Source organism: Chiloscyllium plagiosum, chromosome 7 (genome assembly GCF_004010195.1).
Source record: "Chiloscyllium plagiosum isolate BGI_BamShark_2017 chromosome 7, ASM401019v2, whole genome shotgun sequence".
Classification (NCBI taxonomy): domain Eukaryota; kingdom Metazoa; phylum Chordata; class Chondrichthyes; order Orectolobiformes; family Hemiscylliidae; genus Chiloscyllium; species Chiloscyllium plagiosum.
Window position 1 is genome coordinate 28,948,132 of NC_057716.1, and position 12,113 is coordinate 28,960,244.

A 12,113-nucleotide genomic window follows, 5' to 3' on the forward strand; every position below is an offset into this window, starting at 1 on the left:
TAAATGTTTGTTGTACTTACAGTTTTTGATGTTTGAGATGGAATTGAAATACTGTTTGTTGAGAGTATGCATTCTCCTGAGGATGTAGTACAGAGTGGGTCCTTTGCAATTCTGAGAGAGTGTGGCCCTCAGCTGAGGCAGGGTAGATTGTAGAGAGGTTAGGTGCCGGCGCATTGCTGCAAGCGTGGAGCGGAGGATCTTGAAGGAGAACTGTTGCTGGTGTTTTTGAATCTGTAGTCTGTACTGTTTGTCCTGTTCGGGTCCGAACTCTGCTGGTTTAAAGGTGGTCCGGAGTCCGTGTGGGATGAGCTGGTTACGGAGGCAGGCACTGAGGAAGCAAATGTGGCTGTAGTAGTGGGTTTGTTTCAGGACATGGTTGAAGAGCTTCAGGCAGAGGAAATGACCTGGGAGTTGCAGTGGGTTTCCAGCATCTGCAGTCATTGTTTTTACCTCGTACCTTACTTGCTGTCATGGCATTCAGTCAGTCTGACCTACCTGGATGATCATAGCATCCCTACCTTGTCTTTTTGTTCTTTGAGCCCTCAGCCAGACATATCAGGCTCAGAACTGTTGTATTGGCTTGATGATTAGCACCGACACAAACCCTGGAAGCTTATCATGATTGTCAGTAGTTGTCATTCAAGGGGGTTTCCTTTGGTCAGGGGTCCCAGCACAGCAATGTAAGGAAGCCCCATGTGCCAGTCCAGGGGCTTGAAAAGAGTCAGTCAGCTGCTTGGGGATGTTGGGGAGGATGTGGTGCGATCAGTGAGGATCCTCTCCACGTGAGGGGTGAGGAGCTGAATGCTGGTCAGCCCACCACCTTTTTCTGCCCTATTGTGGACTGTTTCTCATTCCAGGAACAAATCAGTCAGATACTAAGGGAGGAGAAAATGGGTGGCACAGCTATTACTTTTGGTACAAGTAGAAGGTTTCCCAAGTGGGAGAGTAGGCAGTGCAGACAGTATGCAAGATAGTGATGTTGGGGAAAGGGATGTGTGACAGTAAGTGAGGTAAGATGTTCAGGGAAGTAGTGAGAGTGGTAGAGGCTGGGCCTTGTTGGAATGTGGGTGCAACAGTAGAGATAGAGTGAGTGTGAGGTACCAGAGGGAAGATGGTGGCAGTTACACTGGTGGAATAGAGAAGGTTATTAATTATCTTCCTATATTGCTCTACATTACTCCAAACATCTGCATTTGACTGATTCAGATAACAACCTTAGACCAGACTGACATGGCCTGCTGTTGTTGTCTCCTTTGCTGGCCCCTGGGGTAAACGGAAGACCCGTCTCTTCCATTATTCCAGCACCTCTAGGATCCTGAGCACAAAATAGGATGTAAATATCCCCAATCTTCCATATCTGATGCAAATATCAAGAGTTATGCAGGATAGCTCTGGATTGACACTGCTTTTCAGTTGCACAAAGATATTTTGAAGATGGTGCTAGCACCAAGGATGCTAGTCAATTCTCAGCTATGCTGGCAGTGGCCAGTTGTCCCAGAAATGGCACAGAATAAGACAGAGCTAGATTTGGACAAGAAGGTCACCAGTCGAGTGGGCTAGTTAGTTAATGAGGTGAGTTGGGTAGATATGACAAGAAAACTACAAGCTGGACCTTGCAGAGGGAAGCTCTTCTGAAAAACCTCAACACAATGACACTTAGCCAAACAAAATGCAAAATTCAACCCCGTGTTCCTTCAAGATTATTGAATGAATACATTAAACAAAAGATGATTTATTTGGTAGTTTGGTCCACTTCAGCATAAGCAGATTAATCAGATACAGAAGTTCCACTGGGAAGGTAAAAACAAAACCACAGGAATTATTCTTGGTCAGAATGGAAAAGATGCCTATGAATAAATAAGATGTGCAGCTGAAGGAAAGCAAGATATTGATTTTAATCTTTAACTCAGTTTTATGACTACCTCCTTGACTATAAGCTGTGTTAGATACAAACAAGCAAAAGGTTAGATTATTGATTTATTATCAAAAGCTTGTTATGGTCTCAAATTATATTATGTCTATTATATACATTAGCATCGTGACAGTGTAGAACAAAAAAATTGCCATGCAAAATAACCAAGCATGCAATTAAAATAAATGCATTCATTTGCAATACATAAAAATATGTAAAGGAAGGATTTCTGATCACAAAATAGCCAAAATAGCACAGAACCTTTGTGTCCAATTTGTTACCTTTCTGTGGACTGAAATCATAACTATCATGTAAGAAGTGGGGAGAGATGTCCTCTGCACAGTATGTGTGAAAAGGTCATAAAGAAAAGAAAGACTTCAATTTTTACAGCATTTTTAATGATCACAGGATGACCAAATTATTTCACTGCAAATTAAATATTTATTGAGGTGTAATGTAGGAGCCATGTCAGTCAGTTCTCATATAGTCTGCTGCAACAGACAGTAAAATAAATTACCAGATAATCTAGTTCTTTTGGGTTGATTGAGACATGTTGGTCATAACACCAAGGAAAACTTCTGTTCTTCGTTATATAACTTCTTTAAATGCATTCACTTGAGGAAGCCGACATTTAACATGTAATCCAAAAACCAGCACCTCTGACAGTGCAGATAGATTACATACTCAAGATTGGAATTGGATTTAAATCTATAACCTATTGATTTATAAGAAGGAAGGAGACCCACTGAGCTAAGGCTAACAAGCATGTGTCCATTCTTCCAGGTAAACCACTAACAAGGCTTTGGCACTGTTGTTCTCTTAGTTAATATTCTCGAAAACATGTAATGACAAACCCAGCAACTATACACCAGTCAGTTTAACTAAATGGTGGAATGCTCTATGACATAATCTGGGACAAAATTAACTAGTCCATACTTGCCCAAGTGATTGGTAAAGAAAAACAGTGTAGATTTGTTAAAGAAAAATCACATTTAACCAAATTCAGCTTATTGATGAGCTAATAGGGAGGTTTGAAGAGGATATTATGCTCAAAGGGACATATACAAACCAAATTCCACTTATCAAGCTTATTAGCTGTTGTGATTCACACACTACAACAGAATTTGTTGCTTATGTTATCTTCTGTAACATAAGAAACTATGCATGAATATTATATTTGTAGTGATTGTAACGTGGTCAGCCAGGTGGACCTCATAGAACATAAGTTCCCTGATTGGGCTCTTAATCTGGTCAAATCAGGGAGCCATGGCTGACACACCTTGACATGCCTATTTGCCACCGAGTGTTGGGATCCTCAGTGGAGGACTTTCTCTGCAGAAGTCCTCCCCCTTTCTCTCGGGGACCTGGGGTGGAGGGTGTTGCACACAGCAGTCCCCTGCGACTGCAGATTGCGGTGATTCACGGACTCCCAGCCCAACTGCTTGTTCTGAGGTGCTGTGGAATCTGTGGACCATGTATATATTGGGTGTGGGCGCTTGCACTCCCTTTTTGATTTTCTTAAAAACCTTCTCTTATTTTGGTTGCACTTCATCTCCACACTTGTGATCTTTGGGCACCTGGTGCAGAGGGGGGAGGGTAGGTCAGAGGACCGCCTCGTGGGTCTTCTCCTGGGCCTGGCCAAACTGGTCATAAACAGGTCCAGGAAGTGGGCCGAGGAGGGGGCCATTAGGGCCGACTGCCTGTCCCTCTTCCACGGTTATGTCAAATCCCTGGAGAAGAAGCACGCAGTGTCCACTAACACCCTTGAGCTGTTCAGGGAGAGGTGGGCACTGCAAGGAGTGGAATGCTTTATTTTCCTGTCCAACTCTATTTTGATTTCATCCCTGTCCTCCCCTTCACTTTTTTGCTCATGCAGCATTGCCCTTTGTCAAGAAAAACACTGTTTGTCACTGGCCTCTTTGGTGTTTCCTTTCTTCCTGGTGGTGGAATATAAAGAAAGATTTACACACTTGTTGTTCTTCACTTTGTCCTACACCTGCACACACACGACATGGGTACGGGGGAAAAATAAGCACTACCACTGTAAGGTGGTAGTGTGGGGCGAAACCTTTTAAAAAAGGGAAAAATAGACTGGGAGTGTCGGACATCCTGTTCACTGAGTAGCTGGCTCTGAGGAGCTGGATTAGTGTCAGGGACTTGCCACGTGTAAATAAAGGGTGACTTTGCGATGGTATACCAGCGTCTGTGGAATTACTTCAGTGCGACAAGAGAAAAGCACACCCCTAAAGAAATTTGCTCGCAACAGTTACCTTTGAGTTGGGTTAAGAATTTCAGGCATCATGCCATTACTTGGGAATCTTGACTCATTCGATCCTACCATTGAAGACTGTGCTCAGTATATGGAAAGAATGAGTTATTCACTCCAGGCTAATGACATTGGGGCAAATGAAAAGCAACAAATAATTCTCCAGACAGCTTGTGCTCCTGCAACTTCCAGTTATCAGGAGCTAAACTTCCCTGAGGCACTGGATACTAAAGCTTTTCAAGAGTCGATTGTATTAGTTAAGAAACATTACAATGCCAAGCCTTCTCTATTTCTGAAACACTATTGGTTTTACCTGGCAATTCAAGAACCAGGGAAATCCACATTAGGATTTTTGACTCAGTTAAGACAAATGGCATATGACTTCAGTTTAACCCTTAATGAGATGCTGAGAAATCATTTGCTATGTGGGATTAATGATATAACATGCCAAAGCACCTACTAGCTGAAGCCCAGCTGGGTTCAAACAGGCACTACAACTTGACATTGGAAAATGTGACCAGTGGAGCATGGGAGTTGCAGGGTATTACAATGGAAGTGGACACCCTTGCAAGTCCGACTGAGCTTGGGGAACATAGCCTCATTCAGGACATATCCTGAACTTAATGAGTTCATAATGTGAAGGAGCCAGTGTTGGACTAGGGTGGACAAAGTTAAAAAATCACACAACACCAGGTTATAGTCCAACAGGTTTATTTGGAAGTACATGCTTTCGGAGCACTGCTCCTTCATCAGGTAGCTAGTGGAGCAGGATCATAGAATTTTTAGTAAAAGATCAAAGTGTCATACAACTGATGCGATGTATTGAACAAACGTAGATTGCTGTTAAGTTTAATGAGTCTAGGTCAGCCCACAGCAAAAAGCCCAAAACAAAGTAAAGCTTTCGCCAAACGGTTAAAGTTTTCTGAGGATTCGGATCGGGAAGCCATTGTAGTTGCTGCCAGTATGCAGATTCAAGAGAATAACAGTCCCGCCAGACCTGAACTGAGTAAGAGAAGAGAATTCATAGGCCAGTATCCAGGAGATTGCACGTTCTGGAAAGTCCACCCTACAGCTGTGGTTTGGAACAGCTAAATTGCTTAGCAACATGCAAATCAGGACCAATTAAAATAAACATCTGGTTAAATGGTCACCTGGTTGTAATGGAGGTCAATACTGCCACAGTGGTATCAGTGATTACCAAAATTTGTTCCAGACACCAACCCTTAAGATTGCGTAGACCTTGGCCAGGCTGTGAACATATACTGGTAAACCCCTACAGATTAAGGGTACAACTTCAGTTCTCATCTCTTACAAGTAGCTGGTTCAGTTAAAACTGATTGCAGTAAAAGACTCACGCCCAAACTGGATGGGCAAAATTGGTTGAAAAAGATTCAACTTGACTGCCTCAACACTTCTGATTTAGAAAACGGCTGCTTGAGCGAAGTCCTAATTAAATATCCAGAAGATTTTCAAGGAGGTCTAGGGACTATCAAAAAGGCCAAGGCCACCTTATATATTTATGAAGAAGCAATTCCACGATTTTGCATGGCTCGCCCATTGCCATTTGCCTTACTATGCAAAAATTGAGACAGACATGAGGAAGCTGGAAAGTCAAGGAATCATCAAAACGTTACAGTTTATGGAATGGGCAGCACCAGTGATATTAATTCTGAAGCCTGATGGGTCAGTTTGCTTTTGTGGGGATTTCAAATGGTTTAACTTTTTTTTGCAGCTGGATAAATAACCATCCCTGGCATAGAAGACTTGTATGCAAAGCTGGCAGGGGAGCTGTCCTTCACAAAGATGGATATGAACCATGCACACCTGCTATTGAGATTAGATGATTCCATGAGGTATGCTACCCATAAGAGTTTGCATCAATACACAAGACTACCTTTTGGGGTATCATCAGCCTGTGCCGTTTTCCAGCAGAATGTGGAGAATTAGGACTTCACTCAAGGTCTACTGCAGGTCACTATTAACCTGGATGATATGCTAATAACCAATAAAGAGTATTTAGCAAACTTGGACATAATGCTTAAATATGTCTCCAAGACAAGGGTATATCTTTGGAGGGAAAAATGTATATTCCAGGTCTCACATGACCTATTTGGTGTACAGAATCAGAAAGACTGGGTTACACCCATTGGAAGATAAAGTGAGAGCAATCAAAGGTACTCTGGTTCGCATGTCTGTACTGGTCTTTACTTGTTTTGGTGAACTATTACAGGAAATTCATACATAACCTAGCCTCTATTCTGGCACCCTTACATTTGCTATTAAAAAATGATCAACCTTGGAAATGATCTCATAGCCAAGAAGTAGCCTTTTAGGAAGTGAAGAAGCAGCTATCGTCGTCTAGGGTGTTGGCACACTTTCAATTCCAAGTGAGTTGGAATGCTGACATGCGATGCCTCCCTGTACAGTATTGGGGTAGTGCTGGCTCAGAGATGGCCTAATGGAGAGGAACGCCCAATAGCATTTACTTCCTGGACTTTGGCTGGTGCCGAATGAAGATATGCCCAGATATAGAAGAAAGGTTTGGCTGTCATCATTGGACATAAATTTGTAATAGTAATAGACCACAAACCCCTGCTAGGGCTAATTAAAGAGGACAGGGCCATGTCACACATAGCCTTCAGGTTGAATTCATGGTAGGCTCTTATTGAGTGCATACAATTACAAGTTGGAACATTGTCTGGGAGGCCAAATGGGAAGTGTTGATGCCTTGAGCCACCTCTCACTGGTGGATACAGTGGTGCTGCCACTGGAAGAGTCCATTCTGGTTTTAAACTTTCTTTGGACAAGAGTCCTCTCCCTGTCCCATAGACCCCTTCAGCCACCTCCAATACTCTCCCTTCAAGTGGACTCCTCTCTCTGGCCTTCTTGACATGGCATTGGTCACCTCAATCTCTCACAATATGGTCTCCTCGATGTTGGGGAAACAAAGTGTAGACTGGGTAACCACTTCGCAGAACACCTACGTGCTGCCTGCAAAAAAGACCATGAAATTCCAGTAGCCTGCCACTTCAACACTGCCAATATCTTTGTCTCAGGCTTGCTGAAGTGCACCAGCGAAGCTCTGCATAAACTGGAAGAACACCACCTCAATTTCCATTCGGGGGACCTTGCAGCCTTCTGGACTCAGTATAGAGTTCAATAACTTTAAGTTTGAACTCCACGTCCTAGTCCCCAATCCCACACACCAGGCCTTGTTATCACACAGTCCTCTATTACACACAATCCATTGTTAGTCACTAACTGTTTCCATGAACAGCTATTCACCCTTCTAGCCAGATCATAATCCACTTTTTTGTTTGTCCCAAATGTACTGCTCTCTCTTTGGGCTCCATCTGCACCTCTTGTGGGGATGATCATTACCCCCTCCCCTCACCTTATCTTCTGCATAAGGACTGACATTTTCCAAGCTACCATTATTTCTGAGGAAGGTCACTGGACCCAATTCATTAACTCTGATCTCTCTTTACAGTTGCTGTTAGACCTGCTGAGCTTTTCTGGCAATATCTATCTTTGTTTACAGCATGCACAGTTCTTTTGGTTTCTGGTTTTAAACCTTCTGGATACCCTTCTGGTCACTGCTGACAATATCAGACTGAACATGAAAAGATCCCATCTAAGCAAAACTAAACCAGTTGGTGATGATGGGGGAAACAAACGGACCCTCATAACCAGAAATAAAACCTTTCTGGACTGGGAGAAACCAGATCACACTTGAGGATGGCATATTATCATGGGGAGCAAGAGTGATTGTCCTGAACAAAGGTTGCCATGAGATACTGGCTGAACACCACAATTTCCATTGGTGAGAAGTAATGTCTAGTGGCCATAATTGGATGCCAACATAGCCGTGTTAATGGGACAGTGCCCTAATGCCAACAAGGACAGAAGTTACACAGTCAGAAGTTCCCCCACATTAAGGGGAATGGCCGGGTAAACCCTGGACTTGGCTACACGTTCACTATGCTGACCTGTCATGGACTCTATGTTTTTAGTCATTCTGGACACTGATTCAAAGAGGTTGGACTTGCACAGAGTTCATTCATCAAACATTGAGATGATGTTTGAAAATCTACGAGCATCTTTTGCAATTCATGGACTCCCGGGGTATTGGTCACAGACAGCGGGCCATCATTTACCAGTCAGACATTTGATTATTTCCTCAAGTCAAATGGCAATCAGCGTGTAAAGACAGCTCCATAACAATCGTCCAATGGTCTGGCAGAAAGAGAAGTCCAAATTTTTAAGGCAGGCTTAAAGAAATAGCCTACAGCTTCACTCTATACCAAACTGTCCTGGTTCCTATTTAATTATAGGACCACCCCTCATGCAACTACAGATATAGCCCCAGTATAGTTGCTAATGGGGAGAAGACTCCATACCAGGTTAAATCTGATCTTCCTTGGGGGGGGGGGGGGGGGAGGGGGGAGGGTGAAATCGCATCAGAAACACTAAGTCAGATACAAGACTCCTTTAAGCAAGAGAGGCCATTTACTTCAGGGCATGAGGTTTGGTGTCAAAACCATGGGTGTGGCCCTACATAGTAAAAGGCATGGTCGATGCGAGGTCAGATCCTGTGGTGTGCAAAGTTTGGGTAGGTGAAACAGTCCTGAACAAGCATGTGGACTACATGAAAGCTGTAGCCTTGCAAACAGAGCAAGAGCCAAAAAGAATTTGGCCCCGGCAAGGCCATCAGAATCCATGGGCTCTCCTGCTCAACCTAGCAGAATAAACCTTTGAGGATGAGAAGGATATGGCAGATGTCATAGCCTCAATGTCATTACCATGTGAAGATGAGTTTTGGCTGAGATACTCCAATTGAAGGGACGGGGTTCACTCCGGTACATGTCTCCAGTACCTAAGGCAGAGACAGGGGAACCAGATCTGCCGCAAAAAGGTCCCAGGAGAAACTACGGTAAAACGAATGGGCCTATGACCACCCACCTTGAGGGAGAAGGGATTTGTGATTATAGTGAAGTCAACCAGTTGGACTTCATTGAATATGGAGTTCCCTGATTGAGGCTATTAACCTGGTCTAATCATGGAGTCCAGCCTGACAGGATATAAACAGTCATGATGTGGTGGTGCTGGTGTTGGACTAGGATGGACAATGTCAGAAGTCAAATGACACTAGGTTTATTTGAAATTACAAGCTTTTGGAGCACTGCTCCTTCATCAGGTGAAGCCTATGAACAGGAGTGTCAGGATTCTGCTCACTCCAGAAGCTGGCTCTGTGCTAGATTGGATCAGTGTCATGTACTATGTACGTGTAAAGAAAAGGTGATTTGGTGATAAAATGTGATACTGGCCTTCGTGGAGTCATTTCAGTTTGGGTTAAATGTGAATTAAGTTAAAACTAATGTAAAGAAAAGTTAAAAGTAGTGAGTTAAAATTGAAATTAAGTTGGATGATGTAAGAATGTTGCAATGAATGTATGTTTTATATTGAGTGTTGATATGTAGAGGGTTAAATAAAGAAAGATTTGGATGTAAGTTTGTTCACTGAGCTGGAAGGTTCGATTTCAGATGTTTCATCACCATACTCGGTAACATCAGTGAGCCTCCGGTAAAGGACTGATAACTGACTGATATTACTAAGAATGGTGACGAAACATCTGAAAACAAATTTTCCAGCTCAGCGAGCAAACTTACATCCAGAACCTCAACCTGAGCTAAAAATCTTCTCAAAGCTCGCTAAAGAAGGGTTTGTTTAATTAAATTCTGAGTCAATTCCTTGTCTTTGGTCTGTCTTCCCTTAAAAGGGAAGAACACCTGGAAGAAGGTTGAAGTACTCTTTCGGGCAACACATTCAAGAGGGCATTTTGATTGGTTATTTAAATATGAAAATGTGCAAGGATGTGGGGAACAGGCAAGAAACCGACACTAAGTTGTGATGCTCATTTAGAGCGATGGTGCAGACATGGTGGGTCAACTGGCCTCTTTCTCAGCATAGCACTTCTTTTGTTGCGTGGCATAAGTGTTGGACTAACATTAAGCTAGTAGAGTACAACAGTGAGCATACGACCAGTAGCATACCATGTTTCAAGTGATCCTAGTTTCAAGTGGAATATGGGACCTTTGCACCCTCAGGTCACAGGTTATAATACAGTGACCGATAACATGAACATGTCTGTTGAAGGTAAACTGACTGCAAGGCGTAACATAACACAATAAATATATGGTCCATGATGTTAAAAAGATAGTGGCAACACATAAATAGAGTTGTGAAGTTTTGAAGGACAGTCATGTCATACTTGAAAAGTTAACTCTTTCTCTCTCCACAGATGTTAGCAAATCTGCTGAATTTCTTCAGTGCTTTGTTCTTATTATGCAATTAATATTGGTTGAATGATAGGAAACAGAATATTGACAAGCAACTGATTTTCAGATTGGAGAAAGAGACACAGTGGAGTTATCCAAGGGTCATTAATAGGACTACTACTCTTCTTTATATATGTTGATGACTTTGTCCTGTCTATGTACAGCACAATTTCAAAATATGATGATACCAAACTTGGAGCTGTGAGGAGAATAGCGATATACTTAAAGTGGTCATTGATAAGTTGGTAAAACAGGTGGACACATGTAGGATGAAACCTTAAGAGGTACAATCTGATAGACTGAATAAGGAGAAACAGTATAATCTAAATGGTACAATTCTAATAGGATTACAAGAGGCAAAGGATCTAGGAGCATACATATGTAAATTATCCAAGGTGGCAGTTCAGTTTGAGAAAGTGATTTAGAAGGCATATGGGCTCTTGTATTTAATAAACTGAGACACAAATTTCAAAAACAAGGAGCTTCTGATGAACCTCCTTAAAATGCTGGTTTGGCCTTACCTGTAGTATTCTGTCCAATTGTGGATATTGCAGTTCGGGAAGATGGAGTGGAGTGAAGAAAAAGTTGAAGAGAAGGATTTCAGGAATGACAGATTTTAGTTACAAGGATATATTGGCAAAGCTGACAGAGTTCCCCTTGGAGAATAAAATGTTGAGAGGAGATTTGACAGTGGTATTCAGATTCATGAAACATCGACACAAATTAGATTGGGAGAGACTGTTCCTGTTGATAGAAAGGTCACCATAAGACACTGATTTAAGGTGATTGGCAAAAGAACAAATGGTGACATGAAGAAAAATCTTTTTGTATGCACTGAGTGTGTGGGATCTAGAATGCATTGCCTGAGAGTGAGATGAAAGCAGATTTAATCATGAAAAAAATCGGATAAGCACTTGAATAAAAATACTGGATCACGTAGAACAGAGTGGAACTAGCAGAGTTGTTTTTGCGGAGCAATAGCACAAACATGATAGGTTGAAATACTTCCTGCTGTCCTGTCCTCATTTTATAGTTCTATCTGCTACTGAGAGTTGCACAGCAGTACTGGGTGTCTTCAGAGCTGTTCTTATCACTCCCAAAAATGACTGAAAGAAGGAAACCTGTCCAATGTAAATATGATGTCATTCCACACAGTGACCAGAATTATTTTTACAGTGTGTAAGGAATCTGGAGACATTTTTACACTAACGCAACAATATTTCAATGCTTGCCACTAATCCACTACCTTAATGCTGCAATCCCATCTCCCCCCACCCCCCCAAGATGCTATCTCATTCATCACTACAACGCTTTTAATCACTGATAAATTAAATCAAAACTGAAAATTTATTTTTTGACAGTCCTAATAGATCAAAGATGTGGCTTTTCTTGCAATTGCCTGTCATTGCCTAGTATCTCTTCTGTTTCTTTCCCACTTCCTTATTCATTTCCTCTTTTGATCTTTCTATGGATCTCACAAGCTTTCATTGTCTTTGTATTTCTGTTTGAAACTGTTCTTTTTGTCTCTCTTTTCTACACTATTTCTTACCTCTGACTCCACAATACATAAACGCAAAGATATACATTGACACTCCAA

The 12,113-nt window shown here is 42.1% G+C and overlaps 1 protein-coding gene across 5 annotated transcripts in view; it reads right to left on the bottom strand.

Annotated features, from left to right (window-relative positions):
- Positions 1–12,113, bottom strand: part of LOC122551440 (sperm-associated antigen 16 protein) — a 992,024-nt gene that overhangs the window by 156,300 nt on the left and 823,611 nt on the right. Inside the window, exon 16 of one of the 5 annotated variants that reach the window (XM_043693351.1) lies at positions 11,038–11,047. The exons of the other annotated variants lie outside the window; for them this stretch is intronic. Within the exon in view, the coding sequence (XP_043549286.1) occupies positions 11,038–11,047 (10 nt within the window). The remainder of the gene's footprint in view (positions 1–11,037; positions 11,048–12,113) is intronic. 5 annotated transcript variants of the gene reach the window in all.